A 22,611-nucleotide genomic window follows, 5' to 3' on the forward strand; every position below is an offset into this window, starting at 1 on the left:
ACAAAGATGTGCTATATAGGTTACAATTAACCTCTGAACAAAGATTAATCGTTTGACTGTAAATTGGCCTTGATGATGATGGAAACTAGGTGAATTGGTGCAGTTTGGGGCAATTGGGGAATGATGGGCGTTGAGGAATTAATATAGACAGGCGATTGAATGTTAACATAGTCAGGGTTGTGTTGAAAGGCTTGTGTCCGTGCTGTAGGACTGCATGAAATTCTGAGGGTTGTGAGTGACTAGTTTCAGCACTGATTGACTAAAAAACTTACTTGAAGGATCCTTGGGACAAACTAGTCAGTGGTATTAAATGGATATCCTGAGGGGTTTTTGAGATGGTAATTCGATCAACCAGTCACTGAGCAAATTTTGCTGCACTGTTCTGTATTGTCAGATCTCCCCTTTCTCCAGGCAAGCATTAAAACATTTATTCTCTCTGCACAAACATCAGCTTTGATTGAGGATGCGGTTATGGGATTAGCAAGCAGTAATCAATATAGTTGGATGAAAATGGTCAAAACGTACAGCAATGGTGGCCATGCAGTGGTTACATTACCTTACTGGTAATCTGGAGACCTAAATTCAATCCCACCATGGAATGTTTATTTAGTTAATTATTGAGAATTGAAGTAAACACTCGTTATGAGTAATGATGTCCACAATGCCGCAAAGTTGTCAAGAAAACCCTGGTTCTTAATGTCCTTCAGGGCAGAAAATCTATCTTCCTTACCCACTGTGTGAGACACCACATCCTTCAATATAGCTGAATCTTAAATGGGTTTGCAAGCCACTTAGTTGCTGTATAATTCGAGACCACAGATCCTTAAAAATAAAATACTTGAGCATCTTGTGCATATGAGAGAAACCTTTATATGATCACACCACCCCAATTTTGTCCAATGTCACACATTGAAATTATTTCTGCACATACATTGGTTGTACTTTATTGAACAGCTTTTGCTTCAGGCTCCGGTATTCTCTGCCTCCCCCCCCCTCCCCCTTCTCTCATTCCCCAAAGGATTTCTATGTCACTGCTCTAATGCTGCTCAATAATAATATATTGTCCGTTGGAAGAGGTTTACTTTGGTAGAGGTGCTATGTAAATGCAAGTCATGATTATTGAATTCTCAACCTCCTCTATCTCCAAGAATGCTTTGTGTTTTTGACATCTAGATTTCAACAGTAAGGGTCAGAACTGCAAAGACTCCAATCTCCCCCCATTTACATCCGATTAAACATCATTCCCCTGTTGATAATAGGCAAAAGCAACCAGTAAATCCAGCACCAGCATTTAAATCCCATTTGCCCAGAAAATGCCATATCCTCCCATTGCTTCTTGCAAGAATATTTTGTGTGTGTGTGTGTGCGCATTACACATACGTGGCGCAGCGGTAGAGTTGCTGCCTTACAGCGAATGCAACGCCGGAGACTCAGGTTCGATCCTGACTACGGGCGCCGTCTGTATGGAGTTTGTACGTTCTCCCCGTAACCTGCATGGGTTTTCTCCGAGATCTTCGGTTTCCTCCCACACTCCAAAGACGTACAGGTTTGTAGGTTAATTGACTGGGTAAAAGTAAAAATTGTCCCTAGTGTGTGTAGGATAGTGTTATTGTGCGGGGATCGCTGGGCGGCGCGGACTCGGTGGGCCGAAGGGCCTGTTTCCGCGCTGTATCTCTAAATCTAAAAAATCTAAAGGGACCCTCAATGAACAGCAATTAAGAGACCGCATAAAGCAATGATCAATTTTATGAGTACGTGAAGACAGTTCTATTGAAAGTTTATCAAGTTGAAATTTTAACTCTGCTATTCTCTCCATAAATATCGCCTGAACTGCTGAATATTTTCTGTTTTTATTCTGGAAAGACACACTTGTATTTGGGTAGCATGTCATGCAGTTTCAGAAGTATCTCAGGAACTCCATCGCCAGAAACAAGTCCTTTGATCCAATGAACATGTTGCCACTGATGCACCACAGGAGCCTCATCTCACCTGCCTCACCTGCCCCCTGTCTCTCGATTCTGTTCTCCCTCATTTGGTCAGTTATCTTCTCCTGATAATCATCTTTACTGATCACTTCAACTTTCCTTGTAGTCATGCATTCTGCATCTGTGGGTGTAGGGTTTTTGAAATTTGCTGCTGGGTTTACTAATGATCGATGTGTATTTATGACCTCTACTTTTGGACTCCCCACATAGAAATATTTTCTCAATGTTTGCTCCATCATACTCTTTAATAGAGATCTCCCTCATTCTTTCTTCTCCGAGAATATGCCCCCAACCTGTTGACCCTTAGTGAACAACTAAATCCTTTCAGTTCTCGTCTCATGCTTGTAATGTTTCACATAGTGAGCTTTTGTGCAGCTGAGCACACCAGTTATAAGATATCTAATCAATTATAATCATATGTAGATCTGACAACAAAGCAACAGACCATTTACCTCCCTGGCCAATACCGTTGCAAATTCTCAGTGCAAGCTAATAACCCTACTCACATTTGCCACTCTAATCTTGTATTTGGTCATTTTCTTCTATCAAGCACTCCTCTCGCCCCCAATCCCGATCTACACTTGTGTTGATATCTTTATTGCCCCAACCACAAACCCTGGAAATGATTTGCACATTCTGACTACTCTCAGAGTAGTTCAGCCTTAGTTCTTTTCTCTCCATTTAGGATGAGTCTATAGTTCCTCCTTTGGGGATTCTCTGACTCTGGTAAGCAGTTCCTCTGTCTGGCCTGACTCATCTTCCAGGATCATCCTTTCATCATCCGATCATCACGTCTGTGCAGTAATGAAGAAGCCTAATGTAACTTGATATAATTTTGTTTCATTTCATTCCAACTCTTCTTTCTTTATATGTTCCTGATGTCGGGCACAGTAGTGCAGTGGTAGAATTGCTGCCTTATAGCGCCAGAGACCAGATTCGATGGTGAATACAGATGCTGTCTGTATGGAGTTTGTACGTTCTCCCTGTGACCATGTGGGTTTTCTCCGGATGCTTGTATTTATTTGGGTACCAGCAGTGCCTGCCTCACCAAAAGTCTGTCCTTCTTTTTTGGTATTTTTAGTATGTGTTAAAAGTATGTTTTAGTGTTCCTTGGTTTGTTTTATGTGTGGGGGGGAGGGGGTTTGGGGGAAACTTTTTTTCAATCTCTTACCTCGATGGAGATGCGTTTTTTTCCCCGTATTGTATCTCCGTCCCCACTGCGGCCTAGCATCATGGAGTTGACGGCCTTTCCTGGACACGGACCCGGCGCTCCAAGCCGCGGGGGTCAGCGGGACTTTAACATCGCGGAGCTTGCGATCCCTTTGCCGGGGATCGAAGCTCCAACTGCAGGGCCTGTGGACTTTAACATCGTGAAGCCCGCGTGCGGTCTCTGGTATGAAGCGGCCGACTCTGGAGCTCCATGCCGTGAAGCGAGTTTCAACTGCTCCGACGCGAGAGTTTCAATCACCCCGACGGGGGCTTCGATCATCGGCTGCGGGGGGCTTTGATCGCCCTGACTGCGGATGGTTTGATTGCCCCGACCACGGGCGAACAAAGAGGAAGAAGATTGAACTTTATTGCCTTTCATCGCAGCGAGGAATGTGGAATCCACTGTGGTGGATGTTTATGTTAACTTCTATGTGGTTGTGTGACTTATTGCTTTTCACTTAGTATGGCTGTGTGGTAACTCAAACTTCACTGTACCTTAATCGGTACATGTGCCAATAAACTCACCTTGACCTTGAAACCTTGAAAGAAGTACTGATTTATGGGTTAATTCGTTTCTGTAAATCGTCCCTGGTGTGTAGGATAGTGCTAGTGTTTGGACTGATCGCTGCTCGACATGGACTTAGTGGTCTGAAGGACTTATTTCCACACTGTACCTCTAAAGTCTAAATTCTAAAGGCAACTTCCTTGTAAATCTACATGACACCATCTCGGACTACCTTTCCTCTTTGCATAGTATCATAATATATTTAAGGAGATTTGTTGGTACTGTACACATCATCCACTAAACTGATGGTGATTGTGTTATTGCAGTGATGAAGTGATAACTGTAATTCTGTTAAATTTGGGAATCTATGACTGTGGAGATGAGAAGTCTTGTAGACGCACGCAGATTCAGTTGCACTGAGCTAACAATTCGTGCAGACTCCTGATACACACTGTGACCTTAGCTCAACAATATAATCACATCTCCAGGTTCAACAATGAAGACCGTCTCGTGATTTATAACACCATTTAAGGCTCTTGATAAGATTATAGGGTTGTAATCTCTTGCAAAGATACATTATTTTCTAAAGGTTGAGAAACATCATTAAACTATGGCCTGTAGCGGATATGGTTCTTCCATTCAACATATCCATCTCTAACGAGATATGGCCTTTCCCACCTCATTCGGAAAGCATCTCATTTCTGTTGCTGTGCTTTTTGAAGGTTAATAGTAAAGAGGGCAAGAGGCAGTTATGACACCTAGATTCCACATTAGTCTCAATAAGCTCATGTTACATTAAACGCTCCATCATTCTGTGGATAAGTAGGGAGAATGAATAAATGAGTGACTCTGGTATTAGTGGCGTGCTCCATTGTCGAGAATGCTCCCACTCCATGGATAGGAGAATGTGGGGAATGGTTAGATCTGGGGAAGAGTTAGGAGATATGTTGACACATTGGTAGTGCGGTAAATACAATTCATGTAGATAAATGCGATGTACATAAGAAACCAGAAATAATCTCTCTTTATTTAAAGGACTTTAATGTAGCAAAATTGTCTCACGATACTTCCTTCACAGGAGTGTTAGCAAGGAAAAGATTATTGACACTGAGTAACGAAGGGAGATGTGATAGTAGTTGGCCAAGAGAGATAGGGTTTGGAAGTATCTTTAAAGAGGAGAGATGAAAGGTTTGGGGAAGGAGTCACAAAGGTTTGACCCAGCTGAAAGCAAGATTACCAGTAGCGGAGAAACCACAAGTGTGTGGATGGATTGGCCTTGAATGGAGGAACAGATTTTTCAGAGAATTAGGGAAGGTAGCGGAGATTACAAATGGAAAGGACATGGAGTGATTCAGGAACAAGGATAAAAAAAAATTAAAGGAATTTTTAACTGTATAAATTCTAACTCTATGATGAATAGAGACCTGGGGCTACAAAGCCCATGAATTTAAATTTAGAGATACCGCATGGAAATGGGGCCCTTTGGTCCACTGTACGCTGACCATTAATCACCCGTTCACGCCAATGCATCCAACCTATTAAAGTACAAACCATATAACCATATAACAACTACAGCACGGAAACAGGCCCGTTCGGCCCTACCAGTCCACGCCGACCACTCTCCCTGACCTAGTCTCATCTACCTGCACTCAGACCATAACCCTCTAATCCCTTCTTATCCATATACCTATCCAATTTACTCTTAAATAATAAAATCGAGCCTGCCTCCACCACTTCCACCGGAAGCCCATTCCATACAGCCACCACCCTCTGCGTAAAGAAGTTACCCCTCATGTTACCCCTAAACTTTTGTCCCTCAATTCTGAAGCTATGTCCCCTTGTTGGAATCTTCCCCACTCTCAAAGGGAAAAGCCTACCCACGTCAACTCTGTCCGTCCCTCTCAAAATTTTAAAAACCTCTATCAAGTCCCCCCTCAACCTTCTACGCTCCAAAGAATAAAGACCCAACCTGCTCAACCTCTCTCTGTAGCTTAAGTACTGAAACCCAGGCAACATTCTAGTAAATCTCCTCTGTACCCTCTCCATTTTGTCGACATCCTTCCTAAACCTGGACATCTTTGGGATGTGGGGGGAAACCAGAGCATCTCAAAACTCCCAATGTAACAGGGAGAATGTCCACACAGACAGAGGCCGAGGTGAGGATCAAACCCAGATCTCTGGTGTTGTGAGGCAGCAGCTCTACCAGCTGCACCATGTTATTGTGGTGCTGTTTGCACAATGTTCGACATGGCTGCTGTAGTGATATCTGGCCATCGCCTGCCTCTTGACTGGCTTGATGATAAAATGCCCTTCACAACTTCTCCCAAGGCGAGCCCATAAATCTATGGCTTGGCATCTTTCCTAATTGTTTTATCGACGTGTTCTATGAAAATATTACAATAAAAAGATGGCAAATCAGAATGTTTGGTTTAAGAAGCATTAGAGATTACACAGCAAAACCCGTTAGGATCGATCCATTTAAGTGTAATGATCTAATGTGACCGTGAGCAGCTCTTGTGTCTCATAGTTTCCTCTGGTGTTTTATATACACCTACCTGTTTAGATATCCAGAGTACAGGTTTGTAAACTGGTATTCATAGCTAGTGTGGGGGTGCATGTGGTGAAGAGGCAGGATTGGGTAGGGGCGTTGTGGTTTCTCAGTGTATCTACAGATGGCCTGTGAGTCAGTCTTGTAGTGCCGGTAAATTCTAACTAAAGTTATCTGCAAGAAATACCACGAACTTCAGAACAAGGCTACGTACTTCAGTACTGATTAACAGCAAGTGACGAGTGTAATTACGCCATTGCTATATTTCCCATGAGGTACTTCTGTACTTACACACAGATATACCATAGTAGATGTTGAGAAGATCAGATTTACGTATGCCTGAGATCGGGTATCCTGTTGCTATGATCACAGCTTCACAAGTAATTTTTCTATCATTAACGTTATGAGCCTAGAACATGAAGCATACTTATTGGCTCAAGTCCACACCATAAGTATAATTTACACTGAACTAATTTTAATTGTGGACCGACACAAAATGCTGGAGCAACTCAGCGGGACAGGCAGCATCTCTGGAGAGAAGGAATGGGTGACTTTTCAGGACAACACCCTTCTTCAGACTGGACTTATTGTCCCTATTTTTGACATTTTAATTGTCCCTACTTTCCCATCCTCTCTTAGGTTCTATTAATTACACACCGAGAGCAATCTACAGTGGCCAATTACCCTATCAGCTGGCACATTTTGGGGATATACAAGGGATGTCACAGCGAGAACATACAACCTCCACACAGACAGCACCCCAAGATCAGTATTGAACCCGGGTCACTGGAGCTGTCTGCCTTCTGGTTGTGCCACTGTTTCACTAACTTATAAACAATTGACGTAGGTCGCTGTTTATTAATAAAGATTAGCACCACATAACCCAGAGGAGGTGGTAGAAGTGAGTATCCCTAACCAGTCTGAAGAAGGGTCTCGACCCAAAACGTCACCCATTCCTTCTCTCCAGAGATGCTGCCTGTCCTGCTGAGTTACTCCAGCTTTTTTTTGCGTCTATCTTCAGTACAGTTATAATGTTTGAATGACCTTTGGACAAGTTCATGGATATTAGAGGTTTAGAGGGATATGAGCCAAATGCAGGCAAATAGGATGTGCACTGACAAGAATCTTGGTCAGCATAGTTGGAATGGACAAAAGGGCCTGATTCCATGCTGCATAAATCTGCAGCTATGAGACAGAGTGTAGAACGTGTGTAACATGCAGAGGACATTCTCCAATCTTAACTTGGTGACCTCTCTTACTGAAGACAGTTTATTTATAAAGAGGACATTAAAAGCATTTGGTGGAAGAACTAACAATGAGAGTTTGATTGTCGGTAGATGGAGCCTAGAGGGAGTATGTTTCCACATTGTGGATCGGGTTTACCCTTTCAAAGTGACCTCTGGATCCAGTGGCTTAGGCTTCTCAAATTTCAAAGTGAGGTCTGCCCAATCTTCAGTTTCAATCAGCTTTCAATTTCCAATCGATATAAATTGGTCCCAGTGGACACGACTCCAGATGTCAATGCCTACCTTGACTGGGACACCCTCTGGTGTTCGTCCTAAACATTATTCCTTCCTTCTGCGTGTGGCTCTGTGTTAGTTGTTTAGTTTAGTTTAGAGATACAGCGCGGAAACGGCCCCTTCGGCCCACCGGGTTCGCACTAACCAGCAACCTCCACATATTAACACTATCCTACACACACTAGGGACAATTTACATTTATACAAAGCAATTCAACCTACAAACCTGTACGTCATAGTGTAGGAGTAATTTGAAGATCTCGGAGAATGGTCATATCATATGTTGAAAGACTGGAGCGACTAGGCTTGTATACACTGGAATTTAGAAGGATGAGAGGAGATCTTATCGAAACGTATAAGATTATTAAGCGGTTGGACACGTTAGAGGCAGGAAACATGTTCCCAATGTTGGGGGAGTCCAGAACAAGGGGCCACAGTTTAAGAATAAGGGGTAGGCCATTTAGAACTGAGATGAGGAAAAACTTTTTCAGTCAGGGAGTTGTGAATCTGTGGAATTCTCTGCCTCAGAAGGCAGTGGAGGCCAATTCTCTGAATGCATTCCAGAGAGAGCTGGATAGAGCTCTTAAGGATAGCGGAGTCAGGGGGTATGGGGAGAAGGCAGGAACGGGGTACTGATTGAGAATGATCAGCCATGATCACATTGAATGGTGGTGCTGGCTCGAAGGGCCGAATGGCCTCCTCCTGCACCTATTGTCTATTGTCTATTGTCACGTGGAGAACGTACAAACTCCATGCAGACAACACCTGTAGTCGGGATTGAACCCGTGTCTCTGGCACTGAAAGCGCTGTCAGGCAGCAACTCTACCACCTGTTCTGCGGTAATTTCCCTCTGGGTGGGTTCTTCTGTCCCATGTCCAGTGCACATTCTTGGACATACCTGCTGGCAAGAGATAGGGCAGCGTCTGACTCCCCGGATGCCAACTACCCCTTTATTGTAATGGTAACGAGTACTGCCAGTCTCCACAAGCTTCTCAGCTGAGTGTGCCAGGTTAAACCTGTTGAAAGCCATTGACATCAGTCGGAAGAAAACACTGTCAAGAGAAAATGAGTGGAACTGGAGACAGTTGACCATTATTTAATTAAGATCCCGCTGCCCTGCCTCCACCCCGATGTGCACACATTTCTCCCTCTATCTCACGCTGCCCCTGCCACCCTGCTCCGTTCCCCTTTGTACACACTGGCGCTGTGAGGCAGTGGTTTTACCAGCTGAGCCACTGTGCCGGCCATGAAGGGTTGTACAGTGGTGCAGCTGCTTGAGCCGCTGCCTTATAGCACCAGAGACCCGGGTTTGATCCTGTTCTCAGGTGCTGACTGTGTGGAGTTTGCACGTTCTCCCTGTGTCGTCCGGCTGCTCTGGTTTCGTCCCATATCCCAAAGACGTGCAGGCTTGTCGGTGAGTTGGTCGCTGTAAATTGCCTGTAGTGTGCAAGGAGCAGATGTGAAAGTGGCATAACATGGAACTGGTGTATACAGGTGATCGATGGTCAGCATGGACTCGGTGGGCTGAAGGGCCTGTTTCCATGTTGCATCTCTAAACTAAACCAAACTAAAGTGCTTTGGAACGTCTCGAGGACATGCAAGGTATTGCATTAATGCAACGCATCCCATAATTTCCAAGTATTTCAAGCCCTGCTTGCTTAGTTTTAGTTTAGTTTAGTTTAGAGATACAATGTGGAAGCAGGCCCTTCGGCCCACCAAGTCCGCAACAACCAGTGATCCCCACACATTAACACGCACTAAGGATAATTTACATTTATACCAAGCTGATTAACCTATGAACCTGTACACCTTTGGAGTGTGGGAGGAAACCGAAGATCTCTGAGAAAACTCATGCGGAGAACGTACAAACTCCGTACAGACAGCACCCGTGGTCAAGATCAAACCCAGAGCTCTGTAAGGCAGCAACTCTGCTGCTGCGCCACCAGGCCACCCCTTTGTGACAGGACAGTAGATTTTGATGTTGGGATCTAGGATTTAAGTCACGAATGAGGCCACTGTACACAAATAAGCCCCCACAGTTCCATGAGGCCACAGCATTACACTCAAGAACAAGTAGAAGTGGGAATGAATATCCTGGACTGGTTTACTGTGGTCCAATATACTTGTGCAATCTGAACTACCAGAGTTTGGATATGCATCACCCACCCAGTGTTCAGCTTGTGTTGCAGTATTAAAAGGATGCAAAATATAGAAATCATATTTGTGCACACCAAACATAATGTCCTAAAGCAGGCTTGACTTCTCCTGTATTGAGTGTTTCTGCTCTTCAGGGGCAGATGGTATTACAAGTTCTGACTGGGCTGTCCTCGTAGGCTGAAATAACGATATTCCGATATAATAGAAGGATGCATTTTACCGGAAATGAAGCTGTTTTATTAATGTAATCATATCCACACACTGCACAAAAATCCTTGCACATTGGTTAATCGGGTTGGCTAATGCCATTAAAAGGGCAATATTGATTTATTCTATTAATAATCTTCTATCGATGGTCCTGGATAGATTTCACCAATTAAAGGAGTATTGTCTTCTCTTAAGTATCATTGGCCAGGAAGAGCTTTCAACTTTTGATGCACTGTGATACAGCATTGATGAGGTGCTAATGATAGTAACAATGTCTGAGAGAGACACCACTGCTCAGAAAAGTGCTGGTACTGATTAAGCATGCTTATTTGATTCTCCTGTGAGTGGCCTTGCCCTGCTTATTTCACAAGAAGATTGGAAGGCCTTTACTTGCAGAACTAGGGAATGGAAATAACAGATGGGCAAGTCTCCATTGAGAAGGAAGACATCCATTTATGTTGCGAAGATTTACACAATATGCTGGAGTAACTCAGTGGGCCAGGCAACATCTCTGGAGAAAATGAAGAGGTGAAGTTTCTGGTCGAGACCCTTCATCAGACTGAGCCCGACTTTATCCATTTATATTACACTTGTTAACTATCTAAGGACATTGTGCAGTTTTGGTCTCCTAACCTGAGGAAAGACGTTCTTGCCTTAGAGGGAGTACAGAGAAGGTTCACCAGATTGATCCCTGGGATGGCAGGACTTTCATATGAGGAAAGACTGGATAGACTGGGCTTGTACTCGCTGGAATTTAGAAGACTGAGGGGGGATCTTATAGAAACATATAAAATTCTTAAGGGGTTGGAGAAGCTAGATGCAGGAAGATTGTTCCCGATGTTGGGGGAGTCCAGAACCAGGGGTCACAGCTTAAGGATAAGGGGGAAGTCTTTTAGGACCGAGATGAGAAAACATTTCTTCACACAGATAGTGGTGAGTCTGTGGAATTCTCTGCCACAGAAGGTAGTTGAGGCCAGTTCATTGGCTATATTTAAGAGGGAGTTAGATGTGGCCCTTTTTGCTAAAGGGATCAGGAGGTATGGAGAGAAGGCAGGTACAGGCTACTGAGCTGGATGATCAGCCATGATCATATTGAATGGCGGTGCAGGCTCGAAGGGCCGAATGGCCTACTCCTGCACCTATTTTCTATGTTTCTATGACATCCCAAGGAGGTTTAGAACTACTAAAGTACATCTTGGGTATGGTCACAGTTAAGCAGCACCCAAACTGCACAGCAAGCCAGCAAGCTCCCAAACACAGATAATGTCCAGACAATCTCTTTTAATGATATTGGTTGGATAAGTGATTTGGAGTTAGACACAAAATGCTGGAGTAACTCAGCGGGTCAGGCAGCATCTCTGGAGAGAAGGAATGGGTGACGTTTCGGGTTGAGACCCTTCTTCAGACTTGGAGTACTGCCTTTTGGGTATCTGGACAAGTAAATATCCATGTTCATTTATTCCGAATTTGAAACGGAGACATTTTCTTGAAATCGGAGCTCCATCATTAGAATCAGAAATTATAAGGAATTGGAAAGGTTGACATTTTTACACCAAAGACGTTTGATAGAGTCGCAGTTATGGCCGATAGAGATTTGCGATTGAGTTAGATAGACACTCCTCTCTATTCTGTAGTCAATTGTAAACAATCTGTTAATCTGTTCTGGTTTGCGATGGCTTTGATACGGCTTATAATCTTGCCTACTATCAATGTGTAAATATTGTCCATCTCTTTAGCAACCTAACTTTATAATCACTCTATCATTGTCAGTCATGCTCTCAGCTACCAAAGCCCTAAAGTCTGGAATTCACTCTTTAGACTTTAGTGGTACGGTGTAGAAACAGGCCCTTCGGCCCATCGAGTCCGGGCCAACCATAGATCACCCCATAAACTAGCACTATCCTACACACGAGGGACAATTTGCAATGATGCCGAAGCCAATTAACCTACAAACCTTTGTCTTTGGAGTGTGGGAGGAAACCAGAGCATCTGGAGAAAACCCACGCGGTCAAGGGGAGAACGTACAAACTCCGTCCAGACATTACCCATAGTCAGGATTGAGCCCGAGTCTCTGGCACCATAAGGCAGCAACTCTACTGCTGCGCCACTGTGCCACCCTTCAGTCACTGTATGAGATGTAACTGCAGCAGTCCAGTTAAACGTAAACCCGCTGCGAGCAGGATTCGAACCTGCACATGGAAACCCCACTGGATTTCAAATCCAACACTTCAACCACTCGGCCATCCCAGTTTATGTCGCAATTCCTAAACTTCACCTCTCCCATCCTTTAAAATACTCTTTGGGAACACTGCCTCTTTGAGAAGACTTTTAGATGCACGCTCACCTCTCAATGTAATTTTTTTTCCCTGTTAGTTTTCTGGTGAAATATTTTGGAGCGTTTAACTGTGTTAAACAATATATAAATCTATAATTGCTATATTTCACTTGTCGGGTGATTTACCCTCAATTTGCCAGAATAAATGAAACTTCAACAAGACAAAGCCATTCATTCCACCAATCTTTTTCCTTGGGAAGTATTCATGTGTAATTTTCTGAGTGACTCATAAAATGGTGTTCGCGTGAAACGGTCCGTGTTTCAGTGGAATGATGACCAAATGGATGTGGATGGAGAATCATAACAGGTGATGCACAGGGGCAATTTATAATGGCCCACCCTCCCTTGAGGTGTGGAAGAAATCGGATGTCTTGGGGGAAGCCAATGTAATCACAGGGAGAGGACGCAAACTCCACATGGACAGCACCTGAGGTCAGAATGAGGCCTGGTTCTTGGAGCTGTGAAGCAGCAACACTGATTGCTGCACCACTGTGGCTTGTGGGGACCGTGCATACCGTCAAAGTAGATATCTGGGATCTTTTATGCCCTACAAGGAGGGCAGGCAAAGTCTCAGTTTACAGCCCTGGAAAATGTTTCTCTGACCGGACAGCACTCTCTCTTGTTAATAGTTAGTATCTTATGCTGGACATTTGTGTTCAGGTTTCTGGCATTTGAATCTACAACATACTGATTCCAAAGATCAGCATGGATGAATTGGGCCAATGGTCCTATTATAGTGCTGTACAACTCTATGACTCTTATGACTTCTGTGTGTACTGATGATCTGAATTCTAATATTGAATGTTAAATTAGACAGAATGTTGCTTGTTATTAAAAACAGAAAGGAAGGACAGGGAAAGTTGGGTTCAAACAAATATAGCAGAATTTGAGACTTTTGAGATTTTGAGTGTGACATTTTCTTTGGTAGATTTTCACTGTCAAAGTTGAAATTTGCATCTGTCATTGTCTCTTCATTCTCCTCCTCTCTCTATATGTTCTTTGTTCTTTTCTCCATCACTCCTTCCTGTCCTCTTCTCACATATTTGTTCTTCCATCCAGCCGCCCTTGGATTATACTTTCCCAGGAAGACCTACCAAGGGACAGTGTACATTGGCCAGCCAGCAGACACACCACTTCTCCAGGTCTATGCTTTGCCCGATGAGGAGGAGCGCAGGGCTTACTTTGGCTTCTGCAACAATCCCTTGAGCGGATTCCGACATCACTGGTTCAGAATCGATGAGCGATCTGGGATCTTTTACCTTAACAAGACACTGGAGGAGAGTGACCTCAATCTGCTGGGTAAGTGAATCCTTGTACCACATGGTACGTGATGATAGACGTAATTATGCAATGATGCCATATATGGAGCACGAATATTAATACAAATGTTCCTATTCCATGTACGGCATCATCACATAATAAATTAATATGTTTCTTGTGTGGTACAAGAAGGCTTTTTGGAAAAATAGTGTTTATATTATTTCAGGTTATAGTAAAACACTGGTAATCTGACATCCAATTGTTTGAGATCCTCATGGCCGGCTATCTGGCTCACTCATTAATTTGGAATATGTGCCACTGATCCAGAGTGCAGGTGGGCTGTGTGGCCAGAGCTCGGATCCTGTCCAGCGTCTTGAGTGTGCCGCTGGAACCAGAGCTCGCATCCAGAACGCCATGGGTCAGGAACATGCCTAGGCCTGCTGTCGGAGTTGGGGTCCAACGTGCACGTCTATCCCCCGCTCTTTTTAAACACACTGCAGTTTATTATATCACTGCGTGACATCTAAAAGAAAGTGAAATAGAAGTGAATGGGCGGCATGGTGCGCCACAGTAGAGTTGCTGCCTGACAGCACCAGAGACCCGGGTTTGATCCCGACTACGGGTGCTGTCTGTATGGAGTTTGTACGTTCTCCCTGTGACCACGTGGGTTTTCTCCAAAATCTTCTATTTCCTCCCACACTCCAAAGACGTACAGGTATGTAGGCAAATTGGTTTGGTAAATGTAAAAGTTGTCCCTCGTGTGTGTAGGATAATATTAATATGCGGGAGTCGCTGATCGGTGCAGACTCAGCGGGCTGAAGGACCTGTTCAAGTCAAGTCAAGTCAAGTTTATTTGTCACATACACATACACGATGTGCAGTGAAATGAAAGTGGCAATGCAAAAGAAGAATTACAGTTACAGCATATAAATTAAAGTTAATACAGAAAAGTCAAAATTTAGTCCCTGGAGTTATAATAGTTAACAGTCCTGATGGCCTGTGGGAAGAAACTCCGTCCCATCCTCTTCGTTTTCACAGCGTGACAGCGGAGGCGTTTGCCTGACCGTAGCAGCTGGAACAGTCCGTTGCTGGAGTGGTAGGAATCCCTCATAATCTTGCTTGCTCTCGATCTACACCTCCTGATGTATAGGTCCTGCAGGGGGGCGAGTGTAGTTCCCATGGTGCGTTCTGCCGAACGCACTACTCTCTGCAGGGCCTTCCTGTCCTGGGCAGTGCTGTTCCCAAACCAGACTGTAATGTTGCCGGACAGGATGCTCTCTACAGCCCCAGAGTAGAAGCATTGCAGGATCCTCAGAGACACTCTGAATTTCCTCAGCTGTCTAAGGTGGTAAAGGCGCTGCTTTGTCTTACCCACCAGTGCGGCAATGTGTGTTGTTCATGTCAGATCCTCTTTAATGTGGACTCCCAGGTATTTAAAACTGCTCACCCTATCCACAGTAGACCCATTTATCTCCAGTGGCGTGTACGTCCTTGGATGTTGAGCCCTTCTAAAGTCCACAATCAGCTACTTAGTTTTTTTGACATTCAAGACGAGGCTATTTTCCTGACACCAGAGTGCCAAATCAGCCACCTCCTCCTCTCTAAACTAAACTAAAAGTGTAGATACAAGGAACTGCAGATGTTGGAATCTTGAGCAAAGCTCAAAGTGCTGGAGTAACTCAGCTGTCAGACGGCATCTCTGAAGAGAATGGAGAGGCAATGTTTCAGGACACCTCTTTAAACTTGTATTGAGCAAAACACAAAACGCTGTGGTAACTCAGCGGCCCAAGCTGTTTGAAATAGAAGTGTATTTGAAATTTATAGGAGTAACGTTCAATGGTCTGAAAAACCTTCTTGTCTGACACTACCAAATTGCCAAGGGTACTGGATTATCATAGTTTTACTGTATTACTTTGTTTTGCCTGGAAAACTTTATGCATTATATGATTGAACTGGTGCAAAACTCTTGAGCAGGTAGTGCAGGTGTAGCTTGAACGAGTTCAGGTACCTGTAAATAAATCACACCCCCATACAAGCTCAATGGTAATGTGATTCAGCAGGCAACAAAGGCACAGCCAATGGAGGCAAGAACTACTTGGTGAGACAAACCAATAAAGCATTTATATTCTTCATAACCCTGATTGGCAAACAGTGCATTAACTGGGGACGAAGTGATAACGAAGGAATATAAACGGAGAAATTAGCAAGAGGTCTAGGGTGGGGGGTGGGGGGGAACCTATTCCTTTTCTCCAGAGATGCTGCCTGACCCGCTGAGTAACTCCAGCGTTTTGTGTCTATCCACTGTGTGTTGTAATGGCAATGTGTTCGTTGACCTCCCACCTATGATACTTTTAGATTTAGATTTTTTTAGATTTAGAGATACAGCGCGGAAACAGGCCCTTCGGCCCACCGAGCCCGCGCCGCCCAGCGATCCCCGCACATTAACACTATCCTACACACACTACGGACAATTTTTTTTTAACATTTACCCAGTCAATTAACCTACATACCTGTACGTCTTTGGGAGGAAAGCGAAGATCTCGGAGAAAACCCACGCAGGTCACGGGGAGAACGTACAAACTCCGTACAGACGGCGCCCGTAGTCAGGATCGAACCTGAGTCCCCGGCGCTGCATTCACTGTAAGGCAGCAACTCTACCGCTGCGCCACCGTGTCGCCCTGGAATGGAATGCTTTATTGCCACATGTGACTAGGCACAGTGAAATTCTTTGCTTGTATACCTAATGTATACAAATAGCGGCCACCGATGGCTACTGAGTTGGTGTAGATAGTAATTTGTTCTTTTATCTGAAGGGGGTTACCAAGCAAACCTTGTCAAGGGTGAACAACGTCAGCAGAGATATAATGATTAACCTGAGCCTGCCTTGGTCGTTGTAAACTTATCAAACATCAACACTTTAAATCCCAGTGATGTCAAAGCCATTCACGGGCAGACAATAACTCTCAAAATAGAACTGAATTTGATTGGGGCAAAGCATTTAATCTTCTATAAAATGAGTATCAGTTCTGTCAGATCCTTCCTGTACAGTCAGAATCTCACTCCTAACACAGATTCCCCTCGGAACTGCTGTGATAAGAATGAGATGGTGACCCACAACTTTGCCAACTGTGTATTCACAACGATGGTCTGGAGAATGATGGATCATCACAAGCAGCTGTATTACAGAGGGCTCTGTGGTCCAGGGACTGATACCAGCAGGGCACACTAAGACACAAAGTGACCCTGGAAGATCTTCAACTCATTAAAAGATGCTCTTTGGTCTGCCAAAAAACTTGTTGGTCTTCCAGTACAATAAACAATCTGTAAGGAAACGCTGCCGATTGACATCGTCCAGGTTGGAAGAATGGGTGCTGAGGGATGCACTGAAGCCTGGGGCAGCCAATGCAAAGAAAGTAGACTACAGTCTAAGATCCTTCTGCCACTAGAGATTGAAGTTGTTAAGTCCAGTACGGAACCCTCTCAAGCACGTAGCATCCCAGGAGACCATGAGTGGCAATGGTGCTTTGCACACAAAATGTGCAGACCCTACCATAGAATCAATAACACTATGAATTTGTCGACTGAACGACATTACAAATGTACAGAGATCCATGTACTTTGGCCCAAATTGTCTATGTCGATTAAATTGACATTCTGGGCTAGTCCCATTAGCCCATAGCCCCGAAATGCCCTCCTATCCATTTGTCTGTTAAAATGTCTTTTGAAAGTTGTAATTGAATCTGCTTCTATAGCTTCCTCTGGCAGTTCATTCCAGCCATAGACAATATGTGCAGGAGTAGGCCATTCAGCCCTTCGAGCCAGCACCACCATTCACTGTGATCATAGCTGATCATCCACAATCAGTACCCCGTTCCTGCCCTCACCCCATATCCCTTGACTCCGCTATCTTTAAGAGCTCTATCTAGCTCTCTCTTGAAAGCATCCAGAGAATTGGCCTCCACTGCCTTCTGAGGCAGAGAATTCCACATATTCACAACTCTGGGTGAAAAAGTTTTTCCTCGTCTCCATTCGAAATGGTGTATGGACTACACTCTGAGTGAAAAAATTAATCCCTGCGTTCCCTCTTAAATCTCTCGCCTCTTGCCTTAAACCTGTGCCCTCCAGTTTTAGAATGCTCTAGTTTTAATGAAAGACTGTGAGTACTCCTTTATCGATGCCCCTCATGATGCTGGACACTTCAATTAGATCACCTCACAGCATCCTACGTTCCAACTCAAGCCCGCAAGTCCAGTAATGTTCCGCTGAACCTCTTCAGCGCTTGAATATATTTTTTATAAATTAAGTTTATTTTTGAAAGAAAATAATTCAGCCCCATGTCACATGCAAAGTTACAACCTACTGACTCTGAGGTGAAATCTTCATTGTTAAGCAGACACACACGGGCAAAGGTGAAAGGAATGTTAGCTGAGGCTGCGTTCAGTACATAAAGTGAAATATATTCCCACCAAAGAAAGTGCACATTTCATGAACTACTTGCCTTTATGTAGGGACTTTCATTGGTAAGTTATCTCAAGGCTCTACACTAGAGATGGGCGGTAAAACAAAATTTTACAGTCACATATGGAAATAACAAACTAGAACTTGATTGTAAAGGCACTTTTAAAGGCGGAGGTATAGATAAAGTGGTGAAGATCCAGGTGGGATTCCCCCTAATATTAAATAGGTTTTATTCGTGATGTTTCTGTTTTATGAATATAGTGTTATGTCATCTTCTTTTCTTGTTTGGTCTGTTGTAGGCAACATGGGTGGACCGGAATTATATAAGATCATGCTGCATGTCTTTGCTGTCCTTGAACCACATCAGGAGAAGGAGTGCAAGGCACAGATCATAATTATTGTGGTGAATAAGATCTTACCAGCCTGTGCCAACATCACAGCGGAAGACCTTTGCTTTGGAGAAGTGGATTCCAAGGTTCAAATTATTGAGAACCATGATCCCGCAACTTTCTTTCAAATGAATTCCCTGCCAAACCAGAACCACTGCCAATATGCCAACATCTCCTATCACCTCGGAGCAGGTAACACTGGTGCTTTCAGGGACGGGTTCAGTTGGAACACAGGGAGGTGGAGATGTATGGTTTGTCGTTGTGCTGCTTCTGGGTGAATCAAAGTGCCCGTCTATATAATGCCCTGTGCTAAAAATAATGAAAGGAATTGATAGAGGACACAGATAGAAACATCTGCTGCTGACAGTGGGGAATTCCAGAAACATGGCACAAACCATGCAGCCCAGCAGTATGAACATTGACTTCTCCAACTTTAGATAGTTCCTCTGTCCCTCTCTTCCCCTCCCCTTCCCAGATCTCCCACTGTCTTCCTGTCTCCACGTATATCCTTCCTTTGTCCCGCCCCCCTGACATCAGTCTGAAGAAGGGTCTCGACCTGAAACGTCGCCCATTCCTTCTCTCCTGAGATGCTGCCTGACCTGCTGAGTTACTCCAGCATTTTGTGAATAAATACCTTCGATTTGTACCAGCATCTGCAGTTATTTTCTTACACTAACCATTAAAGTCAGATTCACAGCAGGTGCCAACTATATCAGTCTGAGATCAATTGGTTCTTGATAAGAGGCCACTTAATCAACGCTGATGAACGAGTTAATGACAATCAAACCTGATATAATTGAATGGTAGGAGTCAAATTAAGTCAGGTTGATTTTATTGACACATGCACAAGGACGGTGAGGTACAGGTACAATGAAAATCTTGCTTACAGCAGCATCATGGGCACATAGACTAGGATAACACACTGACAATATACATTTTACACAACGTGAATTCTGCAAGACTGAGAAAAAAGTGTGCCAAAAAAAAGACATTAGTGGAAAAGCACACAAATGGAAAATAAGTCCACGGACCTGTTTGTCATGTGGCTATGTTGCTGCCAATTACAGAAGGGCCACCTAAGAGTGATGTGACTTCCAGAGAGTGTGGAAGGCAGTTCTGGCATATTTCACATTGTTACATGGGTGGCATAATGATTCAGCTAGCAGAACTGCTGCCTCACAGCTCCAGAGACCAATCCTGACACCCGGAGCATTCAATGTGGAGTTTGCATGCTCTCCGTGTGACTGTGTGGGTTTCCTCCGGGTGTTCCGGTTTCCATCCCTAAGATATGCATTAATTGGCCTCTCTAAGTTGTTTGTAGTATGTGGGTGAGTGGTAGAATCTGGGGAACCCTGAAACTGAGCTCCTGAATGGTCTGCACATGGCTTTAATGTTTTGGCCCCCCAAGTCCTGTAATCTTCTCTGCCAGTAAAAATTATGTCTACACAAGTTCTTTGTCAGCTCCTTTCACTATTTTCAGCAATGTGGGAAATTGGGGTAAATTTAGAGGGATTTCTACTTCAACAATAGAAACATAACAATAAAAATAGTAGAATCAACATAAATGGGTGCATGAGTCAGCAGACAGTGGGCTGAATGGCCTGTTTACGTGCTAACTCTGGTTGAAACATCAATGTAAGATACCAAACGCTGTAAGCTTACTGGTTAATTCGCAATGGCAAGGTTATCACTGATGAATCTTCCAAGGTACTGCTCACAATGAGTCTTAGGATGAAGTAGATTTTCAAGAATAACAGCAAAGTAAGCAAAGCCTTTTTCTGAACAAACTCTTCTCATAAACAATTTGAAGGTGTAAAAGGGCTGTTATTGCATCTGCTGGACTACCAGGGAACACAATCAGCTGGCAGATTTCATCCACTCTCCTTGTACTGGTGACCAGGTCCAGAAACAAATCCCGCCTTCAGAATGTCAGTCCTTTGCCTCCATGCTGATATATTTCTACAACAATAGCACCACCTTGTGTCGCCTAGACTCTGAGATAAATCTCTCGCATCATGGAAATATCTTGAAATGCTTTAGAAGTAATATTTCTGAAGTATGGACTTTGAATGTTCCGTAGGCAAGTACAATTATTGATCTTTGCACAAAAAGGTCCCATAAACACATCTTGTCTATGTAACAGAAATGTACACATTGCCAACTGGTGACACCATTGTAACTTGCTAATATCATTATATCCTGGCAATATCACTGGCAACTTTAATGTAAACAGGCAATGCCACTAGATACCGGAATTATTGCTATCATTTGACAAAGTTGCTGTATGTTGGCACTGCTGACACCATTTGTAATGTTACTGTAAGCTCTCTTTTGACTCAGTGGTTCTGAGTCAGAAGGTTGTGGATTCAAGACTTATTCCTTTAACCAACATTACTAAATTCATATGATCTGATTATTAAACCATTTTTATTCATGGGAATTTGGTGTATGAAAATTGGTTTGTGTGGTTTTCATATTCCAGCATTCACTACACTTCAAAAGTACATAATTGGCTGTAAAGTGCTTTGAAATATCCTGAATAGGATACCAAATAATCTGTATAATAAAAAAAAGTGCTGGAGTAATCAGCCCGGGTCTCGAGAACATGGTAAGGCAATGCTTCATGGTGAGAGCTTTCTTCACACTCATCTGTATAATCTGTTTGACCTTTGTTTTTCTTTCTGTATCCTGAACCATGAACCCTGGTCAAGGTCTCTAGACATTTAGCGCACATTACATTACTGATATATAAGGGGATAGCGACTAGGCAGATTCATTTCAGAGAGCTGGGGAAAGCCTGCCACTGGCAATATGTTGCCTCCCTGTGAAAGGATCGAACCCATGGCTGTCAGTGCAGTGGGATAACTATTGAAGCAGACAAATGAGACTTTGCTTTGGTGCCTTAAACAGGTTGACAAGGCTAATCCTTCAGATATATTAAGCATTGGACTTGATCGATTTGCTAAGTGGGGCTGATTTTTCTGAGGTCACATTGGAAGCATCACAAGAACAGAAGGAGAACATTCAGCCCCAAGAGCCTACTTCATCATGTCATTAGATCTTGGCTGATTTGTATTGTAACTGTGCATATGTGAGTTTCATAACCCTTAACACCATTGCTTGACAAAAATTAATTCTGCTTATATGGAAGACCCCACCACCACTGACTGCAAGTACAGATAATTTGTAGTGAATGGCACAAATGTTAGTTCAATGCTTTCATTTTTCAGGTACCTCAGTTCCATTCCGGATCAATGAGGAGACCTCTGAGGTCAGTGTGGTGAAGCCCCTTGACAGGGAGCAGAGGGAGACGTACGACATCATTGTCAAATGTACATTGCGGACACTCGCCCAGATCATCCAAGTTGTGAGATCGTTGCATGTGACCGTCCTCGACAAGGGAGATAATGCCCCGTACATCCTCGATGGCAATGACACAGCCGAGGCTTTCATTGAGTTCAACAGGAAGGAGGTAGGACTTCCAACAAGAATTGGCTGTGTAATTCTCTGTTTAGCCTGTTGCAAAAAAGCAGAGTGCTGGAGGAACTCAGCAAGAGAGCATGCACAGAGGGGGAGCAGCGAGAGAGCACCTGAAGAAGGGTCTCGACCCGAAACGTCACCCATTTCTTCTCTCCTGAGATGCTGCCTGACCTGCTGAGTTACTCCAGCATTTTGTGAATAAATGCCTTGGGGAGGAACTCAGCAGGTCAGGCCGCATCTATGGAGGGAATGGATAGGCAATGTTTCTGGTTAGGATCCTCAGTCAACATTTTGAGTTGGGGCCCTCAAGTCTGAAGAAGGGTCCCAACCCAGAATTCCGCCTGTCTATTCCCTCCACAGATGTTGCTTGAGGTGCTGAGTTCCTCCAGCACATTTATTTTTTGTTCAAGATTCCAGCATCTGCAGTTTCTTGTCTCCAGATTAATGTCAGCATCTGCTTCTGGGTTTCTTATGTGGCAGTAGTGGATGTAACCAATTTAAAATTTCCGGGTTGTCCCACAAAGGTCCACAAAACATCTGCTTGACTTCTTTAAATGAT

The 22,611-nt window shown here is 43.8% G+C and overlaps 1 protein-coding gene across 1 annotated transcript in view; it reads left to right on the forward strand.

Annotated features, from left to right (window-relative positions):
• The window catches only part of ret (ret proto-oncogene receptor tyrosine kinase), an 84,422-nt gene that overhangs the window by 32,939 nt on the left and 28,872 nt on the right, over positions 1-22,611 (forward strand). The window contains exons 2-4 of the mRNA XM_078428614.1: positions 13,525-13,764; positions 18,483-18,764; positions 21,803-22,044. Coding sequence (XP_078284740.1) covers positions 13,525-13,764; positions 18,483-18,764; positions 21,803-22,044 — 764 coding nt within the window. The remainder of the gene's footprint in view (positions 1-13,524; positions 13,765-18,482; positions 18,765-21,802; positions 22,045-22,611) is intronic.

This window comes from Rhinoraja longicauda, chromosome 35 (genome assembly GCF_053455715.1).
Source record: "Rhinoraja longicauda isolate Sanriku21f chromosome 35, sRhiLon1.1, whole genome shotgun sequence".
NCBI lineage: Eukaryota > Metazoa > Chordata > Chondrichthyes > Rajiformes > Arhynchobatidae > Rhinoraja > Rhinoraja longicauda.